At 43.1% G+C, this 27,275-nt stretch overlaps 1 protein-coding gene across 3 annotated transcripts in view; it reads right to left on the bottom strand.

The window, feature by feature from the left end:
- Positions 1–27,275, bottom strand: part of TBXAS1 (thromboxane A synthase 1) — a 337,857-nt gene that overhangs the window by 145,782 nt on the left and 164,800 nt on the right. For all 3 annotated transcript variants that reach the window (XM_054033509.1, XM_054033517.1, XM_054033501.1), the window contains one exon: positions 1,880–1,996. In XM_054033509.1, coding sequence (XP_053889484.1) covers positions 1,880–1,996 — 117 coding nt within the window. The remainder of the gene's footprint in view (positions 1–1,879; positions 1,997–27,275) is intronic.

Here is a 27,275-nt window from a genome sequence, read left to right on the forward strand (position 1 = left end):
ACAGAATCATCTAAAATAACCAAGAACACCCCTACCAGGAAAGCACCGTACCCAGATGTATCATTTTCTGCTGGAAAAAAACAAGCACAGTGGCAGGCAGAAACAGAATAAGTATGGAACAATACTGCTGAAGCAACTGAGCGAACTGATTTAGGTTACTTGTGGGGATCCCCCTAAACTGGGGATAACATTTATCAACAAAAGGGAGTGGGGCATTCCAGACACACACAACACAGAGGAACAGAGGTAGCATTGTTTGAAGGAAGCTCTTCCCTGATTGTTTAGACTTGAACACTCCCCTCGTCACCTTGTACAACAGAGTAGGAAAAGTCTTCTTTTTCTAATAACTAACAGCATGCTAACAGTCTCAGCATACACAGTTTGGAACAGGGAGCAAAAGGTGGAAGAAGGCTGAAACATAAATGTTACCGTATGCACATATGAGCTTGCTGCTAGACATTAAGTCAGCACAGGGTTTAATCCTCTAGCTTTAATCTCCTTTGGTGGTGTTCCTTTGCTACCAAGCAGAATGAGATGTGAGTGTGGATTCTTCTCCTCCCACATTAAAAAATTAACTCTGCAAACACTTATATGCATCATCACCACAAAGCACAATGTCCAAAGAATCTTTTTCCCCCCTAACATAGATCTGACTGGCGCCAGCAGGGGTTGCTCTGTACAAACCAGGTGGTGATTGGTTTTATCTTTTGTTAGTTTAAACAGCAAAAAGCTGAAGCCCCGGAACTGCTCTGTGCTGAAGACATGCAGTAAGAGAGATTAATTTTAGCTAAGGAAATGCAAAAAACTCTCCTCTTCAGCTGAATAATCATTTGAGTATTTAAAAATCCCGTCTATGAAATTTGCTATCAAGCCAGTTGCAGAGTCAGTGTCTAGATGCATAACCAATGATATTGTCAGTTCTGATTAATCAGTGGTCCTTGCCAGGCTTATGTCCAATTAGAATTTACCATAATAAGGAGGTGACAGCTGGTGTTGCTAAGCAACTGCTGTCTATAGAGCTAAAGAAGCCAGACGCATTTAGATGTTACTGTGGATTTCGACAGCAACATGTCAAAATAACACAAGCTTCTGCCCAGTGGAAAATTTTACAACCAAGAACTGGGCACCAGAGTGAGGAATGTGTTTCCTTTTCAGCATAAATGCAAAAAAGGAAGATTTGTTTTAAAGCAGAGTTTATCCAGTCAATCCTTACTCTGCATTTAATTAAGAGATATAGTGTCAATGGAATACAACTTTGTCATAAGATAATGGTCTCCTACTGTAAATAAATGCTGAGAAATTTACAGAAAATTAGCAGAAAGATATTTATTTTCAGTCAGTGGTATTTATCTTGCAACTACATTCTATTCCAGTGACCTATTTCTATTATATCCCAGAATTAAAGAATAAAGGGGAGAGGGGGATGAAAAGAGACTGACAGAGGTTCGTGCATTAAAGTGAGAGCTGCTAATTCTGCAAATACTGAAAAGCAGTGTTCTGATTGGTAGAGAGCATTAACCTTTTCTGTACTTTAGTCCATCAGAGCAGCTTATTTTTAAAAGTTTATTTATTTATTACATCTGCTACACTTTTATGAGCATGCTGATTTCTTACTGGAGAAAGTTATAAGGCCAGATGCTCAGCTGATACAGAACAGCACAGCTGTACTGAAGTCAACAGAGCTATGCTGATTTACACTAGCTGAGGCTCTGGCCCACCTCGTGTTGATACACACACAACAATGGGGCTTGAACAGTTTGACAATGACATGTTGACAGTCCTTTAAATATCCTTGAAGTGCAGCATACAAGGAAAGTGCTTGCAGAAGACAAAACATCAGATTCTTTGGATTAAAGCGATGGCACTTACTGCATCTTACCTCTTTCATTTTTGCAGCGCTGAAGGCCGGGGTCAGTATACTCCGGACTTCTTTCCACCTCTGATCCCGCAGACAAAGAATGCTGTCAATTACTGGCTTGGTAACCAAGCCTGGTGTCTGAATCAAAATAAATTCAAACAGGGGTTAAAACACATGGCACTAGAATTATTTTAGCATCCCAAAAAATTACAAGGGACAGATTCTGAATAGTATCTTACTCTACAAATCATCCCACTGAAGTCCATATCAAAACAAGGGAGGAGTATTAGAATGCAGCCCTAACATATTACATTGAAATACAGGACAAGGCCCAATCCCAGTCTGTACTCAACACAAAACTCTACTTGTTGGGTGTCTCTCACTGATAGTTCTATCTGAGTAAGAAGCTGAAGATTGTGACCATTATTGGTCAAACATAATATTACTTTTAAATGGTCCTTTTCCCTTTGTTAGGTCCCACAGTGTCCAGCCCCACTCCGATTATGGGCTTTTGCACCATGAAGACATCCAGCATCCACTAAGCTTGTAATACCAACACCAGCTATGGTAGGGTTACCATATTTAAAAAATAAAAAAAGAGGACACTCCACGGGCCCTAGCCCCGCCCCTTTCCCACCCCCAGCCACGCCCCTTTCCCACCCGGCCCCGGCGGAGCAGGGTCCGGAGGCATGGGGGCTGCCCGAAGCCGGTAGCGCTGGCTCGGGCAGCTTGGCTCTTAAACAGAGCCGAAGTCTGAGTCCGGGGAGGAGCAGAGCAGCTGGAGCCGGGGAGGAGAAGTGCCCGGCCGGCGGCTGGGGTCTGGAGGCACGGGGGCTGCCCGAAGCCGGTAGCGCTGGCTCGGGCAGCTTGGCTTTTAAACAGAGCCGAAGTCTGAGTCCGGGGAGGAGCAGAGCAGCCGCGGGAGAGGAAGTGCCCGGCCAGTATTTTTCCCGGACATGTTCGGCTTTTTGGCAATTCCCCCCGGATGGGGGTTTGATGTCCGAAAAGCCGGACATGTCCGGGAAAAACCAGACGTATGGTAACCCTAAGCTATGGAATCCCTCTAAAGAAAGTAATGCCAGCCAAAGTGTTGTTTAGGTAATGGAGGGGGTGTTTGGAAGGAGGCTTGTTACACTTAACGTAAAGCAGAAAAAAGAAAGAGTCTGGCCCACACCCCCTCACATCTGCAGGGTTCTTGTGGAACTGGAAAGGACTCGGGGCCACATACACACAAACGATCTCTGGTGTGGACCTCAGAGAGATTTCTGCTGGGATACAGGAGATGCCACTTGTCCCCCCAAACCCTACCCCCACCCCCTCTTTGACCCTCCCACTGTCCATCCTTTCCCTACATGCAGATCCCCAAGCCTGTGGTGAATCCTATGTGGAGCTGAGGAGATGTGTGCACGAAGGGAGGGTGATGCTGCTGTGGAGGTAGAAGATCTTCCCCTCCATACCAGAAGGGGGAGCTCGGTACACAGTTCAAAAAGGCATGATATTAGTTGTGTAGGGGCCATAATATTCTAGGGGTTTTATAGACATGTAAAAAAATATGAATCCAATGAGATTACAATCTAGGCAGACAACATACAAGCATAGCAAAGAGAATGGGAGGCCACATAAAATAGGATGAGCAAGAGGCAGAGTCTGGCACACATCTTGTAGTGGCACAGTATTTATTTGGTGGTCTTATTCTTTTAAAAAGGGGGTTGTGTTCCCCTCACTGTGATGGCAGATGTATGACTAGGTTTTGTAGCATTGTTTGAAGAAGTGCATCTCAAGGAGGGAATTAAAGGAGGATAGGCTGAAGGTACATATGCTGACCGAGGGTAGTTCTCTACACTCCTCTCTGGAGCATGAACTATGCTAAAAGGCCTGTTAGAAGTTACAGGTTAAGCCCTGCTTGTCCCAGTTAGACCAAAGGGCAACTCCATTAGCTCAGCCAACAGGGGGAACCAATATGTACATAAACCAATTTGACAATATTTCACCCAGTAGAGGGCAGTGGTACGACATCCACAAATTAGTGCACCACTTCCACGTTTAGAAAAAAGCTGACAGATCGCCATACGCGTATTGTTCTTCCTCTCTGACTCTCGACTAAATGGGATATCAAGGCAGTATTACAAGTGATATTTAAATGTATTAGTTAGAAACCTGTACCCTTAACTGTTAATAAACCATATTATCCCCCTACTTCCCCAGCATCTTGTGATAAGTGAAACGTCATTCACAATTCTCCCCAACCTGAGTGCCTTACGTTCAGAGAGAGTTTATGTCGTGGCTTCTGACTGAGCAGAGTACCACCTCAATGTTACAAACTATTTTCAAAATATGCTGTCTTTTAGATACACTCTACAGTACAAAAACAACAAGGAGTCTGGTGGCACCTTAAAGACTAACAGATTTATTTGGGCATAAGCTTTCGTGAGTAAAAACCTCACTTCTTCGGATACAGACTAACACGGCTACCCCCGATACTCTACAGTACAGTACTTCTGCCTTCACACCAAAGTCACTAACGGGCTCTCGCTTAGGCAGCAGGACACTGTCAGTATATCTCTGCAAACTCTCTGTACCATTCCTTTCATGGGGAATCAGGATTTTTGAGATTTGAAACAAGACTTGGGAGCCAAGCTCCTTATCTGAGAATAGGGTGACCAAACAGCAAATGTGAAAAATCAGGATGGGGTGGGGTGGGGGGGTAATATGAGACTCTATAAGAAAAAGACCCAAAAATCAGGACTGTCCCTATAAAATCGGGACATCTGGTCACCCTATCTGAGAATCACAGCCATGGTATTAGTTCAAAGTCCTAACCCCCATCAGTCTTTCTAATCTTTCAACTCTGCTCCTGTATTCTGCTGTGGTAGGGAGAAGCATCTTGTCCATAGAACAACCTAATTACAAGCTTCCTCGTTTCCAGTTATTTCTTTCATGTTCGCTCCCAAAATAAACCCCTCTCACCTATTTGCTTTCCAAAAACAACAACAACAACAACAACAACTCTCCAGCTGCCCAAGTTCTGCCAGGCCATTCAAGCAAGGAATTTCCTTCCCCTTGCTTGATATAGGAATGACTGTGCCAATCCCTATTGCTCATTAAAACACAACACGGGTTGCTGATTTCTTCAAACATACAAAAAAAAAAATCTTTACAATTGATGATGAGCCTGAGTGGAAGCAACCAGGAATACTTTTTCCTAAGCATGTTGGTTTAAATGAAGTTGGAGAATTTCTCTGACGGAAGATGATCTCTGAATTAGAGGTTTTCTTATGGCTGTAGTTCAAATAGTTTCCACCCAGCTGCCAACTCCAACAAGCTTTTGTCACTTGACTGTTGCACACGTTGCTACTAAAGGTTTCTAGCTTACATTAAAACTACCAATATTCACAAATACAAGCCAGTTGTTCAATTAATGGCCATCTGTTCTATTAGCTTTCAGGTTTCCATCCCAGTCATAGAGGGTATGTCTACACTGCAATTAAACACCCACAGCCATGTCAGCTGACTTGGGCTCACAGGACTCCGGCTACAAGGCTGTAACATTGTGGTGTAGATGTTTGGGCTCGGGCTGGAGCCCAAGCTCTGTGACCCAGTGAGGGGGAGGGTCCCAGAGCCTGGGATCCAGGCCAAGCCCAAATGTCTACACCGCAATTTTACAGCCCTGCAGCCAAAGTCCAAGTCAGCTGACATGGGCCAGCCACAGGTGTTTAATTGCTGTGTAGACATACCTTAAGTGACTTGGAAAAATGTTACCAAATAAGATTTGTTATGGTGATTACAGCAATTGTATTCCAGTCTACGGTATAGATTGTACTACACAAAGAGGCAGTTATCAGCTTATTCCCTTCTTGTCAAGTCAGGATTTTAAAGTACTCAGTAATAGCTACTAGTCGTCATTATTCACTGGCAAAATGGAACAGCCAACACCAGCTTACAAGTAAACACTAGATTATTTAGAATGTGTGTGTGTGTGTGCGCGTTTGTGTGTGTGCGTGTGTGCGCGCGCTATGGCAAGCTGCCTGGAAACATCTGTTCTTGTCATCACAAACATTTTCTTAAGTCATGGTTTTGTCAATAGAAACCAAATCAAGACACAACTATGAGATAAATATAACCATTCTTAAACACTAAAATAAACATATAGGGCCTCCTGTGGCTCTGACTTGGAATGGTGTACATCAGCAAGGACTCCACATAGTTAGACTGGTGTAAGTGAGATCAGGATCAAGCCCAGACCTTTTACGAACACACTATTTAGAATCCACTTTCCATTTTACACACAAGGGGAATAAAACAATCAGGCAACAGAGATAATTATTTGCTGATAATTTGGTTTCAAAAACAACACTTTAGCACTGTCAGTTTGTGCTACAGAAGCCGGATCCCACCACATTCTATTTCTGCCAGTGTTTAAAACTGGTTTTCAGCTGACACAGTTGTACTGCCCACTGTTGGTTAAGGTCATAATGTTGTTAAAAGCATATCTATTTATGCATGCTTTTCCTATGGAATGGTTTAGGAGAGGAAGATTCCCTTTGTGTATCAGGGAGAGGAGGAGAGGAAAATAGTTCTGGATCTTTTTTGACAATTTAGATTTATTCATGTGTTTTAAATTGTTTGTAAATACATGTGGAAATGGTAATCTGTGCATAATATAAATTTGATGCATAAAACAAAACTGTTCTTCACATTTCATAACACGGCAAGCAACGTAGAGCAGAAGGGATATAGTCTGCTTGTTCAAGAAAAGTTTAACAAATGTTTGTTACACATCAGAGATATTTTGATTATTTCCTGTTATTGAGATCCCTGGATTTAACTAGTTTAAAGGGAGACTGACAAGTTGTTTAGGTGAAAATATAGATTTTTATATTAAGGAATTTTTTTATAACATAATAGAGATAATTTCAAGATTTTTAATTATTTTAAATTTCCAAATGAATTTTAGATTTCATCTCTTTTGCTCAGTTACTGTGCTATGGAAATAAGTGCCATAAAAATAAAACGATAAACAGGCCAATCTAGCTTAAAATGCCTCAACTTTGTTGAAATGCAAAAAGTAAACCAGCTGCATAAACGGCGAATTAGAAATGAGAACCAAGATTTTAAAAAATGAGTCTCTTAGCCTCCTAAGTTCATATCTGAGCACTTAAAAAAGTGATCTGCTTTTCAAAAGTGTTCAGCGCCTAGTAGCTCACAACAAATTCAGTGGGAGCCAGAGCACTTAGTACCTTACAGGACTGAGCCTTTAGTGCTCTTGGAAGGGGGTGAACATTAAACTCTGGAGATGAAGTCCTCTGTTTATCCAAAGAAGAGATATAGTACAGCAGTGGAAAGTTCATGCTTCCCCCGTCTATTGTCCTAGTAGGGGTGAAAGTCTCCATGCCCAGTCAATCCTTACTTCTCTGCTGAGATTGCCAAGATCATTGCCAATTGTAAGGGATTTACAAATATAGGGAACAGATATGCATCCGAAGAAGTGGACTGTCGTCCACGAAAGCTTATGCTTTAATAAATGTGTTAGTCTCTAAGGTGCCACAAGTACTCCTGTTCTTTTTGCAAATATAGGGAAGTTCTTTCAACATTCAAATATATTTTCCCATTGTGGTCCATTGCTTTATGGCAGGTGTTGTTTGGGATTCTGATTTCCCCATTCTCCCCAATGGGTCAGGTTCCCTACCTGGAGTACAATTCTCATGATGCACCTAGTGTTAGGTATCATTCCCATGATCCACCATGCAGTGCTTGGTCAGAAGGAAATCCTTATTGCATTGTGGGAGATATAGTCCTCTAAAGAGCTCAGTCAATAGGAGAGAATGGTGGCTCAAACTACAACTCTCAAAAGGCAAAGTCCTGATAAAGAAGCCTATTTTAATGTTTTATTGAACTGATTTGTAATTAAATGTTTTGAGTCAGTTCAACAAAGCTAAATACTCTCATTCAAGACAAACTGACCTGAAACAAAGTATTTCATTTTGCTTCTCATAACAGAAAAATTGATTTATTTTTATTTTTTTAAACAAAATCTAGATTTTCCCAGGGACAAATTGATTTTGAAGAAGCTGTATTTTCTGTCAGAAAATCATTTCAAGAGAAAATTCCCAACAAGCGCTTATGGCAACATGACCCAACAGCAATGTTAAATTCACAGTCTCAGACTCAGAGCCGGCTCTAGGCATCAGCAAAAAAGCACATGCTTGGGGCAGCACATTTTCAAGGCCGGCATTCTGCCCCCCCCCCCTTTTTTTTTTTTGCTTCCGGCGGCAAAAGCCTAGAGCCGGCCCTGGCAGCAGCAGCACGTTGTGCGCGGGGGGTGCCCAGGGGCCACTGCAGGGTTCACGCCGCAAGGGAGCAGCGCCGCACCTTGTGACTGGGCCAGGCAGGCTCCGAGCGGGGGAGACTCGGGCTGGGGGCCGCCCTGTGGGGCACAGGGAGCCGCCTGCAGGTGCCGGGGCTGGGCAAAGTGGCCCGAGCTGCCTAGGGACTGAGGCATGGCCTGTGAGCCCCACTGCTTACTCTGACCCTCCCAGCACCGGACCGGCTGGAGGCGAGGGGGGAGCGGGCGGAGTCAGCACTGGTGGGGGGAGCCCAGGGCTTCGGCGGCAGGGGGTGCTGGTGCGGGGGGAAGAGAGAGCCCAGCGCTGGGGCGGCAGGAGGTGCAGGGGGTGGGGGGAAGAGAGAGAGCCCAGGGCTGGGGCGGCGGGGGGAGGGGGTGAGAGCCCAGGGCTGGGGCGGCGGGGGGAGGGGGTGAGAGCCCAGGGCTGGGGTGGGGGGCAGCCAAAATTTGTTTGGCTTGGGGCGGCAAAAAACGTAGAGCTGGCCCTGATCAGACTAACTGAAGATTTCAAGTCCCCAGACTGCTATTCCACAAAATTTTGTGATCACATATATACTCTTACACATTAAAGAAAACTCAAAGGCCTTGTTGTAAGAAAACAGTCTATTCTATCCATTGAAAACCTATAGCATTTGCCTGATAGTAGTAGTTTTTATTTCCCCATTTATTTGCACCTCATACAAAGTATCCAAATCACAATTGGGATGTAAATCCTGGGAAAACAATTTGATTGTATATTTCTGTTTCCAATACCTTTTGCTTTCAATCAAGCTGAAAACATGGTCTCTGATTTATCAAAACATGTAAGCATATGCTTAAGAACATAAGAATGGCCATACTGGGTCAGACCCATGGTCCATCTAGCCTAGTATCCTGTCTTCCAACAGTGGCCAGTCCAGATGCTTCAGAGGGAGTGAACACAACAGAGCAATTTATCAAGTGATCCATCCCTTGTTGTCCAGCCCCACCTTCTAGCAGTCAGAGGTTTAGGGACACTCAGAGCATGTTGTTGCATGTGTGACCATCTTGGCTAATAGCTATTGATGGACATATCTTCCATGAACTCATCTAATTCTTTTTTTAACCAAGTTACATTTTTGGCATTCACATCATCTCCTGGCAATGAGTTCCACAGGTTGACTGTGTTGTGTGAAGAAGTACTTCCTTTTGTTCATTTTAAACCTGCTGCCTATTAATATCATTGGGTGACCCCCTGCTTCATTTGTTATGAGAAGGGGTAAATAACACTTCCTTATTCACTTTCTACACAACATTCATGGTTTTATAGACCTCTATCATCTCCCTCCTCAGTTGTCTCTTCTCCAAGTTGAACAGTCCCATAGGACCTTCCCCCTTAAATTAAATAAATTAATGGAGATATCCTATCTCCTAGGGCTAGAAGGGACCTTGAAAGGTCATTGAGTTGAGTCAAGTCCAGCCTTCTACCTTCACTAGCAGAGCCAAGTACTAATTTTGCCCCAGATCCCTAAGTGGCCTCCTCAAGGATTGAACTCACAACCCTAGGTTTAGCAGGCCAATGCTCAAGCCACTGAGCTATCCCTCCCCCCTTATCCCCATGACTCCTTACTTTGCTTACAAGCCTTTGGTGTGGAACCTTCTGAAAGGCTTTCTGAAAGTTCAAGTACACTATATTTACTGGATCACACTTGTCCACATGTTTGTTGACCCCCTCAAAGAATTCTAATAAATTGATTAGGCATAATTTCCCTTTACAACAGCTATGTTGACTCTTCCCCATCATATTGTGTTCATCTACGTGTCTGATAATTCTGTTCTTTACTATAGATTCAACCAGTTTGCCTGGTACTGAAGTTAATGTCACTAGCCCTCAACTGCTAAGATCACCTCTGGAGCCTTTTTAAAAAATCAACGTCACATTAGGTATCCTCTAGACATCTGGTACAGAGGCGGATTTAAGCAATAGGTTACATACCAGTTAGTAATTCTGGAATTTCACCTTTGAGTTCCTTCAGAACTCTTGGGTGAATACCATCTGGTCCTGGTGACTTATTACTGTTTAATTTATCAATTTGTTCCAAAACCTCCTCTATTGGCACCTCAGTCTCTGACAGTTCCTCAGATGTGTCACCTAAAAAGAATGGTTCAGGTGTGAGAATCTCCCTCATATCCTCTGCAATGAAGACCGAGGCAAAGAATTTATTTAAGTTCTATGCAAGGGATTTGTCTTCCCTGAGTGCTCTTTTAGCACCTCGATTGTCCACTGATTGTTTGGCAGGCTTCCTGCTTCTGATGTACTTAACATTTTCTGCTGTTAGTTTTTGTGTCTTTTGCTAATTGCTCTTCAAAGTCTTTTTTTGGCCTGCCTAATCATACTTTTACACTTGACAGTCCAGAGTTTATGCTCCTTTCTATCTTCCTCATTAGGATTTGACTTCCAATTTTTAAAGGATGTCTTTTTGTCTCTAATCACCTCTTTTAACCTGTTGTTTAGCCAACGTGGCTTTTGGGGGGTGGATGGGAAGGTTTCTTGCTGTTTTTTTTTTAATTATTTGGGGCATACATATAGCTTGAGCCTCCATTATGGTGGTTTTAAAAAGTTTCCATGAAACTTGCTGGCATTTCACTTGTGACTGTTCCTTTTAATTTCCATGTAACTAGCCTCCTCATTTTTGTGTAGTTCCCCTTTTTGAAGTTAAATGCTACTGTGGTTGGTTTCTCTGGTATTTCCGCTCCCCCCCCAGGGATGTTAAATTTAATTACATTATGATCGCTATTACCAAGTGGTTCAGCTATATTCACCTCTTGGACCAGATCCTGTGCGCCACTTAGGACTAAATCAAAAATAGCCCCTCCCCTTGTGGGTTCTAGGATTGTTCCAAGAAGCAGACACTAGTAGTGTCGAGAAATTTTATCTCTGCATCCCATCCTGACATCTTCCCAGTCAGTATAGGGATAGTTGAAATCCCCCATTATTATTGGATTTTCTCTTTTTGTAGACTCTTTAACCTACCTGAGCATTTCACAATCACTGTCACCATCCTGGTCAAGTGGGTGGTAGTATATTCCTACTGCTATACTCTTATTATTCAAGCATGGAATTTCTATCCATAGAGATTCTATGGCACAGTTTGATTCATTTAAGATTTTTACTATATTTGACTCTATGCTTTCTTTCATATATAATGCCACTCCCCCGCCAGCACAACCTAGATCAGGGGTCGGCAACCTATGGCATGCGTGCCAAAGACGGCACGCGAGCCGATTTTTAATGGCACGCTGCTGCCTGCTGGGGTCCCGCTCAGCCCGCTGCTGAACCCCAGCAGCGGGCTGAGCCGGACCCCGGCAGGCAGCAGCGTGCCATTAAAAATCCTGCCCGACCCAGCCTGCTCTTCTCCGCCCCCCGCCTACCACTCTCTCTGGCGGGGGCAGGGGGCAGAAGCAAGCTTGCTCCTGCCGTGAGCCGCTCAGGGGGAAGGGGGCTGGGAGCAACCCCCTGATCCCAGCCCACCCCCCCCCCAGCCCTCTTCCCTGACCCCTGCACCCCCCTTGCACCCCAGCCCCCTGCATCCCCCCCACGACCCCATCCCTGATTCCTGCACCCTCCACACATACCCAGCCCCCCCACACCCCCATGCCCTGACTCCTGCACCCCCTCACATGCCCCCAGCCCTTTGCCATGACTCCTGCACCCTTCACACATACCCAGCCCCCCCCCCACAACCCTGCCCTGACTCCTGCACTCCCCACACATACCCAGCCCCCCCACATCCCCTGCCCTGACTCCTGCACTCCCGACACATACCCAGCCCCCCCACATCCCATGCCCTGACTCTTGCACCCCCCACCCTGAGCACCAGGTTGGCAGTGGGCTGAGCGGGGCCGGCGTCTGGGACACCAGCTGGCAAGGGGCCAGCAGCCAGAACCCCAGACTGGCAGTGGGATGAGCGGGGCTGGCAGCGGGGACCCTGGCTGGCAGGAGCCAGCGGACGGAACCCCAGACCGGCAGCGGGCTGAGCCGCTCAGCCCGCTGCCGGTCTGGGGTCCTGGCCCCACTCAGCCCGCTGCCGGTCTGGGGTCCTGGTCCCGCTCAACCTGCCGCCGGTCTGGGGTCCTGGTCCCGCTCAGCCCGCCGCCGGTCTGGGGTCCTGGCCCCCGGCCCCGCTCAGCCCGCTGCCAACCTGGGGTTCTGGCTGCCGGCCCCTTGCCAGCCGGAGTTCTGGACGCAGGCCCCACTCAGCCCGCTGCCAGTCTAGGTGAACGGAACCCCAAGCTGGCAGAAGGCTGAGCAGGCCGGCGGCTTAAGATCAGCATTTAAATTTAATTTTAAATGAAGCTTAAACATTTTGAAAACTTTGTTTACTTTACATACAACAGTAATTTAGTTATATTATATATAGACTTATAAAGAGAGACCTTCTAAAAAACATTAAAATGTATTACTGGCACATGAAACCTTAAATTAAAGTGAATAAATGAAGACTTGGCACACCACTTCTGAAAGATTGCCGACCCCTGACCTAGACTGTCATTCCTATATATTTTGTACCCTGGTATTACTGTGTCCCATTGAGTATCATTGTTCCACCAAGTTTCTGTGATGCCTATCATATCAATATCCTCATTTGATACCAGGCACTCAAGTTCACCCATCTAAGTATTTAGATTTCTAGCATTTGTATACAAGGACCTATCAAATTTGTCAATATTTAGCTGTCTACCTTCATGTGATGTAACTGAATAGGACTCTCTTTGTTTGGCTGTCTCTCTTCAGTTCCTACCTGTATTTTAATCAACTTCTATCCTCTCCTCTTTACTAGGACACAGAGTATCCCCTTTAATAAGTCCTTCCAGAGGTATATATCTATCTGAACTGTGTGCTCCTCTGCACTTGTCAGCTTCCCCCCATTTTAAACATGTGAGTTAGCCCATCGCTACTCAGCAAAGCACGAAAGTATGTGCTTAATTTAAAGATCAATGGGACAAATAATGTGCTTAAAGTTGAGCACATGCTGAAGAGCTCCGCTGAATAATGATGCGATTACTCATGCTTAACTTTAAGCATGAGTAATCGCATCATTATTCAGCATTTTTGGGGCCATGGAGAAAACAGCCTCCCACTTTCAGCTGGAACAAGGAAATGCAGAGCCATATGAACATGAAAAATAGACAGGGTTTATATGAACTTTTTTGAATTTCCAAAAAAGTTTTAGTTTGGACTTAGTTCAAATTTTGTGTGACAGCTGGTTTTACAAACACACTGTCCTATTTTTAAAAATACTTTTCTCTCCTCTGCAACCATATGAAAAACTCATACATAGAGAAAGAGAAAGTGACTAAGGACCCCAATACAATAAAGCATTAAAAACTATTCTTAACTTTAAATGCAGAAGTAATCCCATTGACTTCAATGGACAAATTTATGAGTGTGATTTTATGATGGGGTTGCTTGGATGGTAAGGGACAGAGCTCAGCAGCCCTGGGGCTCTCTTTTGCTTTATGTCTTATGTTCTTAAAAGCTTGTGCATCAGGGTTTCAGCCAGCCACCTGCAGTGGTCAGGAAGGGATTTATCAGCTCCTCTTCCCCAAATACATTCGGGGGATGATCTTCCTCTGAAGCATCAGGGATTGCCACCTCTGGAGATGGGACACTGGGTTAGGTGGGTCAGGGCTCTGAGGTGGCACTGAGCATTCTCTCTCTCTCAGGTGCTTGGCTGGCTGGGTCTTGCTCACATGCTCAGGGTTTAATTGATTGCAATATGTGGGGTCAGGAAGGAATTTTCCCCCAGGTCAGATTGGTAGTGACCTCGAGGGTTTTCGCCTTCCTCTAAGGAATGTGAGGGTGGGTCACTTGCTGGGATCATCCGGGTACATCTCACTTAATCATTTCCCTGCCATTGTGAGGGCCTCAGTCACTGGTGCACCTGGAACCCTCCTATTCTCTGCCTGTGGCACATATTAATCTAGTCTCCTGTGGGCTGTGATACTTTGGTCTAATTATAGTTGTTGAGTTTAGTGTGTGGATGCTGGGTGGCAGTGGTGGCCTGTGATATACAGGAGGTCAGACAAGGTGATCCAGTTGTCCCTTCTGGCCTTAAACTTCTGTGATTCTGGATCAGGCCCTGACTACACAGGGGAAACTGTGGCAGTAACTACAAAGGGACTATCAGATACATAAAGGGAAGAAATTAAACATCTCTGTCTATACGAGTATCTATAATTGTGTGTGTGGATAAAATAAAAAGATTTCCCCCTTCTCCTTTCTTCGTTATAGCAAGTTCCGGTGTTCCTTGTAATAACAACAGATAAAAAAATGTTCAAATTGATGTGATTTTCAAGTTGGCAGTGACCCTTTATGTATATGAGAAATAGTGAGTAAAAACAATATTTGGACATTAGGTTTTTTTGTGCTTAACTCAGGCCTTGCTTGTCTTTATCACTTCACACATGTCATGAACTTAGTCCTAAAGGCAGTTGTCTTCACTGGACATGTTGGAAATGGGCATACCAACCTACAGTTCATTCATTTAAATCTTACACCCACTGATCTGAATGCTCAAACAGTCAAAGGATTTTTTGTTTGTTTTAAGCAAGGAAATTCATTGTTAAAAGTGATTATGGCTGAAGTCTGAAACAAACTAAAAAACCAATAAATTAAAAATTATGGTTTCCACAGAACTATTGCCCAGTTGCATACAGACTGCATTGTGATGGAACCTCTTATATTAGCGCATGTTCCCTATGGCCCCTCTTTTACCTCAACAGCCTCAGTGCACAAACAACCAGTAACCAAGCTACTGCTGACATCAGTTTTACTGGACTCCTTCAGGATGTTCCTCAGAAGTACCCGGAAATACCTTGCTTAAATAAATTAACCAGATCAGCTACCGGTGGTTTCTTGAACATATTCGCCCTTTAATAACAAGTATTTTGGAATACAAGGGCCAAAACATATTGGTATATTTTATTATTTTAAGCATTCTCGAAAAGATATAAACACAAATTAGGTGGATCACAGATGGGACACCACACAACAACTCATTGATTCTATTCTTACAAAACAGGATTCCTTTAGGTTATATAGCACTCTAAGGGCCTATTTTACCACGGCTTTACTTCAGTTTTATGGCATTGATTTAAATGACATGAAACAGGAGTAACATGGTGGTAAGTCAGGCCCTGAATCCACATTGTCTAATGCTAGCCTAATTGCTAATTCCTGCAAAAATAATACTACATCTAGTGTAGCAGGCTGTCATAATAATAAATATAAGGCATAAAAGTTATGGACGAACTGACACCAAGTTTTGAGTCCAACAAAAATACAGTAAGACAGAGATATGTGGAATTTTGGTTCTCATCTACTGAGGTCCCAGATAAGGAATGTTCGCCAGCCATTAAAGTGAAACACCTGCAGTCTTTCTTTGAGTATTAATCCCTGAATTGTCTGATATATAAATAATACAATGGGTAACTTGAGAAGAGGTTGTCCTTGCTATTCTCACAACAAAGCGCTTCCCCAGGATAATGGATCACTTCCTACATGAATCAGAAAAAAGGAATGAATTTGTCTAGACTACTATTGTAAATCTTTGAGAGAATGATAGGCCTTCCACATAATAAATATACACACAGCATTTACTGAATGTGTCTGTAACTCCTGCATTTTATCAGCAGCTAACATATATTATATTACATCTGCTGTTAAATAAAAGAAAAGGATGGTAAAATTATAAACACAACTCTCAGCATCCTGTCTAGAAGTCTGATAATGCTATTCTGTTACCTCATGGACCCTGGAACATGGAGCTGTGCAGCCCAAGTGGACTCTGGCACAGCTGAAGCCCTGCGGGAGCCAACCTGAATGGAAAGGAGCCATTCTGCCCTTCCCCAAGCACCAGTTAAGCACTGCCTGAGGAAACTGTAGGAACATCTACACTGTGATAGAAGACCTGCCACATGGTTGTGGCTGGCCTGCATCAACAGGCTCAAGCTACAGGACTATAAAATTGCAGTGTAGACTTTCAGGCTTGGGCTGCAGCCTGAGCTCTGAAACCCCACTGGTGGGGGAGACGAAGGGAGGTCCCAAAGCCTGGGCTCCTCCAGCCCCAGCCCAAACATCTACACTGCAATTTTTAGACTCGCAGCCTGAGTCCCACGAGTCTGAGTCAACTGACCCGAGCTCTGGGAATTGGTGCCATGGGTTTTTTATCATAGTTTATACATACCATGTGAGTGCACAAGGTCAGGAAATGCCAGTGTTAAGGCAATGCCTTTGGATCCCTTGTGCATATATATGATCACATGCTACTTCTCCCATAGGACGTCGTCTTGACTTTGCAACTTTAACATTCCTTTCACATCATTTTTAAATGTAATTTCTTAGATTTTTTTAAAGAACTTTTAAAAATAGTCACCATATGAAACCACATTGATCTCCTACATGGGTCATCAGCAGAGTCAGGATCTTTCGGTCCAGAGTACAGTCCTCTATTACAGTGATTCCCAAACTTCTTACTCAGGTGAGCCACCACCTGTATTTTGTCTTCTTTTATCATCCATCATTTACAAATATGTACCCTCTGCAGCAGCACTACATCCTAATTCCAGCCCTATGCAGAGGGGAGGCCTGGGGGAGAGGGAGGGCAGTTTTGGAGAGTGAGCCGACACTCACCATGCAGTAGTGGCTCCTATCTCATAGGGCTGGGCCCAGCTCCATGTGCTGCAATCTGGCGCACAGCACCACTCAGGTTTGGCCCTGCCATGGAGAGCTGGTAGAAGTGTATGTTTGCCGAGGCTAAGGCCCAGGAATGGGTTAATCTGGTCCTGGACAAGGCAACCCATGTAGAACCTTCCCGCAACCCACTGGTGCTATCACTTGAGCTAACCGAGTAAATGGTAGCAGTAAAAGGCTGTTTTCTTCTATGTGAACCTGGGACTAGAGGGAGACAGAGACACACGTCACCAGTGGGTTTCACAGCTATTTGCTAGATAGCAGAAAAATGGTGAGAATCAGGAATAATGCATTCAATTCCACATTCCAGAGGGGAGTGTGCTCTAGAGATCATAGACGCTTCGGCCTCGTCCCCTACGCCAGCCTCTCCCTGTCCCCTTCTGCTCCTTCCCTCCCTCCTCAACTCCTGCTCTTTCCCCTCCTCTGACCTTAACCTCTCCAGCTCCTACTCCCTGCTGCCTGGCTCCTGCCCTCTGCCCCGTCCCCAGCTCCTGCCTAGGTTATCTTCTCTTCTGTGGCTCCTATTCTCCCCCATCCCAAGCTCCTGCCCCTCTTACCTCCATTTTCTGTTCCCAGTGCTGCCAACTCTTATGATTTTTTCATGAGTATCATGATAATTATTATTTTCTTTAAAGCCCCAGCTCCTGGAGTCAAGTGGATATGTGATGATTTCAGCCTTCATTCTTAAAGAAAAAGCAAGTTTCTAGCCCTCGTGGCTGTGGGAAAAGCTTCAAAACGTGACCCCAGTGCACCCTAAAAGCTCAAAAGGCAGAAGGCAAATAGAAGGAACACCAAATCTATCATTTTTTACATAATCTCATGATTTTAAAGCCAATCTCCTGATTTTTGGTGAGTCTGACTCATGATTTCTGAACATCTGGAGTTGCCAATACTATGTTCCCCAGTGCTCCAGCCTCCATCATCCCTTCTCTCTATACATGTTCTTCCCTCCTCCGCATTTGTGAACTAAGATTTTTCAAAGGTTTATAATTTGGGCAAATTTTCATTGAGATAGCAAAAGGCACATCCCTAACAGCAGAGTGACACCATCAAAGTTCAAGCCCCTGCTCCAAAGAATAGGGGCACTAGAGCTGTACAAAGAAAGGTCACTAGAATTTGTTTCACATGGGCAAAACAACATATTTTTACCAAGCCTTGTTCTTGGAAATGGCTGAACTGTTTTAGCTGAAACTTCCCACACAAATTCAGCCTGAGACAGACACTTGGCATGGAAAATTTCAGCCTGAACATTTGAAATTTGGCAAAGACATCAGCAACTTAAAACCGGGTCTTATAATAATGAAAAGTGTTAGCAATCTTAACTATAGGCATCACTACCAGCTCTACTTTCAATAAAGGGGAGTTTTGATGAAACACAATTCTGGGGACAGGTCCAGAGTAACGTAAAGGAAGAGCATCTACTGGTTAAACTGGGATTTTTCTGAGCCACTGTCAAATTATTCAGAATTATCTTAGGAAAGCTGCACTAAAAGTGCCAGAGTGCAGTTTTAGCTTCATCTAAATGCGCAGACTGAAAATGGAAAAAGGAAGTGGTGAAACTGGCCTTTGCAATTGCCTGGGAAAGAAAGAAAAATAGTCTCCTGTATCTTAAATCTACAATTAATCTACCAGACCACAATAGTGCGAGACACTTCTTGTTTTGACTGCTTATGGCCCCAAGTCCTTTTTCAAATGGGGGTGTGGAGGGGATGAGGGAGAGAAAGAAACCCTGGTTCTGTAGAAAGCATATTTATTTTAGAACGGATAGTGCTTGCTGCAGTCATTTCTGCTGCCATAGATTGACAGGAATAAATAATTAACATCGATCAACATCCTTTTTTTGGGTCCAGGATCAGCTGTTTCCAATCTGTGTGTATCTGTTTCTGCGTGTGCATGTTTGAAAAACCGAACGGTAGCTATGAGTAGCTGTCAATGAGTTTTCAGAAACAGATGCATCAAAGTGGAAATGAGCAGTGACCAGCAGTGCTCAAAGACCAACAGAAACAGCAGTAAGGGACACTTGTTTAACACTGCAGAGGAGGAAACAAATGGTGGAATATAAAGCGGCAGGTTAAAGAGAGTAGAAGGAGTTCTGGGCACAGCACAGGAAGTCTGAGGAGAGTATGGAATAAGTCTCTGACTTCTTTCTTTCAAGTGTCATGAGTTAGGTGCTCATCAAAGGGCAGGACCAGTGGTGAGCTGGAGCCGGTTTGCACCGGTTCACGCGAACCAGTTGTTAAATTTAGAAGCCGGTTTAGAACCGATTGTTAAAGGGGTGGGCAAACTCCGGCCCGCAGGACCGTCCTGTCCAGCCCGCCTGAGCTCCCAGCTGAAAAAGAGCCCTCCGCCTTCCCCCTTCTCGCAGAGCCTCTGCGTGCCGCACCACCGTCACCAGCGCTCTGGACCGCTCCTGGGCAGCTCTGCAGTTCCTGCCACTTTGAGCGGCATGTAAGGGGGTGGGGTTGTGAGCTCCAGCGCGCCGCACAGTAGCCATACATGCTGCCCTGAGCAGAATGGCAAGGGGGTCAGGCCGGGGCTGGGAGGAGGGGTTGGATAAGGGTCAGGGAGCGGTTGGAGGGGTCGGTGGTTCTGGGGGGGCGGTCAGGAGACGGGGGGGTTGGGTAGGCATGGGAGTTCCGGGGGCCTGTCAGGGTGGTGGTGGATGGGGTCGGGACAGTCAGGGGACAGGGAGCGGGGCGAGTTGGGTAGGAGCTGTTGCAAAAAAAAGCAAACATGATTCTGGGATGTATTAACAGGTGTGTTGTGAGCAAGACACGAGAAGTCATTCTTCCGCTTCTGTGCTGGTTAGGCCTCAACTGGAGTATTGTGTCCAGTTCTGGGCACTGCATTTCAAGAAAGATGTGGAGAAATTGGAGAGGGTCCAGAGAAGAGCAACAAGAATGATTAAAGGTCTTGAGAACATGACCTATGAAGGAAGGCTGAAAGAATTGGGTTTTAGTTTGGAAAAGAGAAGACTGAGAGGGGACATGATAGCAGTTTTCAGGTATCTAAAAGGGTTTCATAAGAAGGAGGGAGAAAACTTGTTCACCTTAGCCTCTAAGGATAGAACAAGAAGCAATGGGCTTAAACTGCAGCAAGGGAGGTTTAGGTTGGACATTAGGAAAAAGTTCCTAGCTGTCAGGGTGGTAAAACACTGGAATAAATTGCCTAGGGAGGTTGTGGAATCTCCATCTCTGGAGATATTTAAGAGTAGGTTAGATAAATGTCTATTAGGGATGATCTAGACTTTATTTGGTCCTGCCATGAGGGCAGGGGACTGGACTCGATGACCTCTCGAGGTCCCTTCCAGTCCTAGAATCTATGAATCTATGAACTGCATCACGCCACTGAAGATGCCATCGCTTGACTAGACGACTATGCACACACTAAATAAAATAAACCTGGGTTAGCCCTAAAATACATGCTGAGCTGACAGATTACTACAACTCTGTCACCTTTTAAAACCATAGATTGTAACTCATTTGTGTACATATGTTTGCCTGCTTTAACCTTGCAATAACTCTCTTATATCTTTTCTTAGTTAATAAATCCTTAGATAGTCTACTACAGGATTGGCTACAAGCATTGTCTTTGGTGTGAGATCTAAGGTACACATTGACCTGGGATAAATGACTGGTCTCTTGGGAATGGGAACAACCTGAATATTTTGTGATCTTTGGTGTATAGCAACCAACTATCAATATGTCCAGCTTCCCTGAGTGGCAAGATAGACTGGAGTGCCCAAGGGGACGGGCTGTGACTCCATGGTAAGACTGTGATAGAGCTTTAGGAGTTCACATTTGTTACTGAGTTGGTGAAACCTAATTATAGAACACACAACCAGTTGGGGGCTCTGCCCTGCTTCTTGACAGTCTGAGTTGTGAGCCACTCCAGACAGACATAGAATCACAGAATATCAGGGTTGGAAGGAACCTCAGGAGGTCATCTAGTCCAACCCCCTGCTCAAAGCAGGGCCAACCCCCAGGCAGATTTTTGCCCTAAATGGCCCCCTCAAGGATTAAACTTACAACCCTGGTTTAGCAGGCCAATGCTCAAACCACTGAGCTATCCCTCCCCCCGACACATGTATGTGTCATGATACATAAAGATGTCACCCTGAAAACTGGGAGAATCTCCAAGTTTTTAAATTCAAATATAAGTATAGAAGCAGGTGATTATTTTTGCTCTTTATCCGAAGGAATGAGTAAAAATAAAAACAAACATTTTTGCTGTTTTTGTGATGAGACCATTACTTGAAAAGCTACTTAAATTAAAACTTTGGAAGCATTTGTTCTGAATGTAAAGGTAAACGTTCATTGTAAAAGCATGAAAAGTTACTCTTCTGGGGGCTGATTAGTTGATATTTAATCAAACAGTGAAGGAAATACCGAACAAAGCAGACAATATCCAAGTACGTCCTTTTACTAAAACAGTTGCACATTCACAACAACCACCAAAATTACAATGAAATAGTTAGTATGGACAGAACATATAACACACTTTGAACAATCTACTCCAGTTAATTGTGCAGCAAATAAATCTAAGGGAAGAAAATGTACCTATGGGCCCTAGGCAGAATCTAATATAGTGGTTCCAAATATTTTCAGGCAACTGTACCAGTTTAGAGACCTAGTCTGCTACCTCTCATTCAACTATGTGTGCTTGCCCTTTTCTACACTGCAGCACCAACCTCCTGGGGTTAGAGCACAAACAATTAAATGAAAATTTAGCCAGCAGCAGTGCATTGAGGATCAGCACAGAGGCTTATCATTAACATGTGAAGAAGGTACCTAGAGTACCAGTCATGAAAATCTGAAATCTACAGATACCCCTGAGTAGTACTGGTATCCATTGGTTGGGAAGCACTGATTGAATACACTACAACTAACTGCTCAAGAAGTTGCATCGTAAGAGCTTGGTGTTCTCACCTCTGCAAATTTAAAAAATAAGGCAACCAAGACTCTTATTTACAGGCTATACTGTAGATCAAACCCACACTCAGAATGTGTGGTTGACCTTCATACAATTCTCAGTGGAGAAAGATGCACAGCAATGAACTTGACACACTGTCACACAAGCACCAGTTTGAAAAGTTTCTTGTGGCTGCATCATACACACAGGTTCTGCATTAAAAACCATGTGCTCATCTGCACACCTGAAACCTAGGCTGCCTTCTATGCACACAGAGATCAGCTCTCCGTACTATGAGATATCAGTGAAAGAAGTTCAAGGTTCTGTGTAGCTGTTCGATCATTAAGAAAGAACTTCAAATGTAGAAATGTGCCTGCACAAAACTTGGGATCCAAACACCCCCCTCCTTAGGATATTTACAGTACACCTGAGATTTTTGAATCCATCTTAATTAAAGTATCACCTGCCACATCAAGAACTATAGCAAGTTCAAGTCAAGAAGACCTCTCTTCTAAGAGGAATGCAATGAGTAGGGCAAGAGTAAAAGGACATGACATAGTATATGGTATGGCATGAGTGGAAAAGAGGGTGAAACAATTATAAACAAATTAACCAAACTGCTATTCACAAAGAATATTTTCAGAAGTCACAGTAACTGTGCAGAGTCATGTGTGGAAACGAGGTTTTGCATTTTCCTGCAAGTTATTTAGTCTACTGGGAAGGAGGAGTTATAAATCTTCCCTGAGAAGGAATGAGACAGTGGAAGAATCTCCAAACGTATATGGTGCTATGTTGGAGAAAATCCTGCTCCCTCCTCTTGCATTTTAATTTTTTATCACTCAGTGAAAAAATAAATAAAAGCGAAACCCCTAAAAGCAATATTCACAAAAGAGAAGCCTGCCCCAAATAAGCAGGGGGAGGTGGACCTCTTTCCAAAAAGCAATAGAAATCAAAGGCTATTGACATCAAACCCATAGCTGCTACATATCCCACTACCACCACACAGCACTGCCACTTCTAACACAGCCAGACAAAATAAGATTACATATCAGATAAGGAAGCAGTTCTGAATTTAAAACAGAAAAAATTATGATCTTATTGCGGCTTAAGATTTCACATGTTTACTCAGCAATAAAATGTTCTCTTTTAAACAGGAACAGAGACCTGGGAATAGACAGCTCCTTCCTGTGTGTAACCCTTGTTTGTCTTTAGAGCTGAAAGAGAATTATAAACATAAGTATAAAAAGAATCAATTGCCACAAAAATAATAAATAAATAGCCCATGTGAATTTGATGAAAGATTGGCTCAGAAGACTGCTTTTGGCCTGAATAGAAAGATATGCTTTCATCCTGTTTTGCCTATACTCATACGTTTACCTAACATAATTGGATGTAGTTAATATTGCAGAAGCCTTCAAGCAGTGCACATTTCTATCATTAGCTAGTTTAAAGCCTTAATGATATCTCTTGTGTTGCAGAAAAGCTCAATGTGGGCTTTAACCATGATTGGCAAGTTTTCAACAGGAGGCAAATCTGGGAAAAGGAGGAGGAGGAGGCCTAATAAAAATCTGATCTTGCTTTTCTTACCCATTTAAAAATAAAATACGATAGGATCAAAAGAAAGGCCAGGAAAAAATCTGTAGATAAAGAATAGTCCAAAGGTTAATCCCAGATTGTAAGATAAATGAAGGGAAGAAAGAACCAGTGAGACAGTCTCTCCCTTCCGTTCCCATTCCCCTTCACATTTTGCGTGTGTGCGCATGCACACGCAGGTGAATGCGTGCCCAAATTAGTGTCTTCCTGCACCTGCAGTGCAGTAAAACCACCTTTCTGAACTTCATTGTGCTAGGCTCTCTCTTTTTTCCCCTCTCATCTAAGCAGTATTGTGTCACAATACGCTATAAATTAGGTAAATATGAAGGTGTGGGTTTGTTGTTGTCGTTGTTGTCATTTTTTTAAACTGACTAATTTAGACCATTTTCCAGGAACAGAAGTTTCACAGGTTGGTTTAGTTTCAAAAGTAGTGTAATTGCATACAGCTGCATTCAGCATTCCTAAACTGCCTTGTACAACCACTGAGAGGGAGATTTACGCTAATTGTCAGCCACTATCATTAGTGCTGGACAGTATGTAATCCAGCTGGTGTTCCCATATCTACCTAGGATCAGGTACTGACCCAGTGACAGCTGGGTTATAATAGCCGAAAAGAAAGAGCTTTACCTTTTAAAACAAAAAACAAACCCTAATGATTTCTTGGTACCTAATTGTATTTATATGGTTGTTTCCTTTAATTTTTTCAAACTATTGGTTTTACACACACACACACACACACACACACGAAGGGCAAAGAATTTATACTTTATCTAATTTATACTTCAGCTTTATAATCTTTACAGAGGAAGAGATGTCCAGATACCAAGCAGATGAGAGCAGTCTAAGAATTTGAATAAAGCAGAAAAAGATTTAGGGCCAGATTCTAATACCCTTACTCATGTTGAAAAGTAACTTACTCCATGACTAGTCCTACTGAACTCAAAGAGACCACTCACGTGATATGGTGCTATTCAGCATGAGTCACGGCATCAAAGTCTGGCCCATAAAGTTTACCCTACTGTCTTTGACATGGGGACTCAAAAATAAAGGCCTACAAATCATCCAGTCTCCTTACAGTCAACCATAAAAAAGAAAAAAGGGTCCCATATTGCTGAGGCTACAACTCATGAAATCTAAAACTAGTCAGCTTCTGGATCTCTGAGCACTGCCAAAGTCCGATCTATTTTACAGCCAACAGCAGCAATCATTTGACAGCTTTAGTTAAATGCCCTGAACTGAAGTAGAGGGGAAAAGCAGGTAATTATTTACTGTGAGTGCATGAAGAGCCATCCAATCTGAGAGAAAATGTAATAGTTATTTTATTATTAAATGTAATAAATTAAATTAATATTGCATTTAATTTTTATTTTATTATTTTCTAAAGTGCCCATTGCAAACATTTGGCATGAAGTACAATTTCAAAGCAGTTAAACCAAACTGAATTTAACAGCCCAAAAGACTCTGTCAAAAACTTATCAAAGAAAAATGAGCAAAAAAAAAAAAAGTAACCAAAAAATTAAGAGTTATTTGAAAAAGGGAGGTGGAAAAATAGTCAAGAATTAACTGACCCAACTACAAAGGCCTTGTAATTAGCGTAGAAAATAGCCACAGAATGATTCAGGTTAAAGACACTAAGGGAAGTAGTTTCAACAGCCCCATCTAGTTACAAGCTTGAGACACAAAGCTAGGACAAACCTAGTTCACCTGCCTTGAAGGGATTTAGGCAAAACTCCTCAAATACCAGATTGTTTGACTGGGGTTTCTGAGTGCTATTACACAATTGACCAAGTTCTCTGCTGGCATGTCAGCAAGAGATTTGAAACCCAACATTTTAGGATGACATATGATCTAGTAGGGTGTAGCAAATAGTTGGGTGCAAGGTAAGTCTTGATAAATTCAAAGCTAAGATGCTTTTTTCATTCAATCCTGCAAAGTGGTGAGCAATTTCTGGAGGAACTGAGCACCCTCAACTCACAACTCAGCACTCTGCATGACTGATAACTACTTTATATGCAGTAGAGTTCCTACTTATTTGAATTTGCCCAACAAGGCAAAATAATCCCAGTTATTCTGCATCACAAATGGTTGCAGTTTCAAGCCATCACTTGCTGTCAATACTGATAAGGTTGTCTCAGGTTGAGATGCAGCATCACCACATACTGACATCATGATGAGAAGATGCATATTTTGTGAAATTGGCATGGTGCTGTGAAGCAGCCATGGTCAAGGGAAAAATCTGGGGGAACAATCTGGATCTTCAGTTTTTCTACAAAATAGGCAGCTCAGATCCATTAAAAATCACTGCTGCCCAGCTAATTTTGAGACACAAAGCAACCCATAACTTCATGAGAGTCACTCCTTGTGTCTGAATTAACACAAAGGAAAATTGGATAAAGAAAAAGAAAAGCAAGAACCAAACTAACAAAAAACATTACGATAAATAAGTCTAAAAATATCCTCTAAACCTCGGTGTAGGACTGCAAATTAATTATATGAATATGCTCAGGAATGTAGTTGTTACAGTTTATGTAAACATCCACCCTGCTGAAGGGGGGTAGGTGACAGAAATGGTGTTCTCACCGGTTGAACAAAAAGTGTTTTCTTCTGCAATGTTTTAATCCTTTGAATCATTTTCCAAATACTGTATTAGCCATCTTCAAAATATTTGTGACTAGTGTTTCCAAACCCTAGTGCGTATGTGCGCATCAGTCTTTCACATAGTACACAAGTCATCCATTTATAAACTAGGGTTATTGTATTTTGCAAAAATAACCTGGGAACAATCTCAGAGTTCCACACGAGAATGTGATGGATGATGAAGCTGACCCAACAGTAAGTGCAAGTCCTAATCATTATGTACAATTACAATGAAGGAAAATTTGTAAACAGAAAGGGAAGGGGTTAGAGATTAGATAGTGTGTGCTATGTGGTTTTTTTTGGCAACTTGATTAACAGTCTAATTTAGCAAAGAATGTCTCTTCCTCACTATGGTCCTGATCCTCCACATCCTTGAACGTTGTGTATTAATATTATTTATTATTTGTATTGTGGTAGCACTTACAAGCCCCAGTCACAGACCATTGTGCTAGGTGCTGTACACACACAGAACATGTGCAAACATTTACCCTGGTACAAAATGAGAGCAAAATGCTGCCACGTTCTGATTTGGTAGTTGTTCTTACCTACTTGGCACAGGTGTAAATGGCTACATGCCCAAGACAGTGTTGAATCAGGTCCTACATGTTGTACTATGGAGCTCCCTGTTTGTTGATGAAACTGAATCAAATCCAACCAAGACTTTCAATATGCTGTATGTCCCGGAAATTTAGCACTGTCAGAAGCCAGTCAGGTTCATTTTCCAGTAAATATTACCAAGTGGTACAAATCCATTTAATTATTCCCCTAATTGTGGAGGTGAAACCCTTTCTTTTTTGTCTGGCACTTAATGAGTCCCACCCCCAACTATACACAACAACATTTAATTTCTTAATTTTTAAAATCACAAGCCTCCACAGGGATGTGTTAATTTTTTTTTCAAAGCATAAACAAATGTGTTTGATAGAGATGGACTAGGGAAGCAGAACTTGAACCTGGATTAGGGTTATGGCTATAGGTATATTATACCTGATATAAATTGCTGTTGCTCTAGGGAAATTAACAGAACTATATTGATTTACATCAGCCAAGGTTCTTGCACAAAATTGGTATTTGAGGCTCAACCTGAGCTAGTTTGACAGTACTAGCTCTCACAAGCTGCTTCTGTGATGTTTTGTCCCCATACGGCAGAAAAGCCACTAGTTGAGCTGATCCTGTAAGACTTCTACAGTCTTGGTCCACAGCTGAACATGACGCAGAAA

The sequence above is a fragment of the Malaclemys terrapin genome, chromosome 1 (genome assembly GCF_027887155.1).
Source record: "Malaclemys terrapin pileata isolate rMalTer1 chromosome 1, rMalTer1.hap1, whole genome shotgun sequence".
Lineage (NCBI taxonomy): Eukaryota > Metazoa > Chordata > Testudines > Emydidae > Malaclemys > Malaclemys terrapin.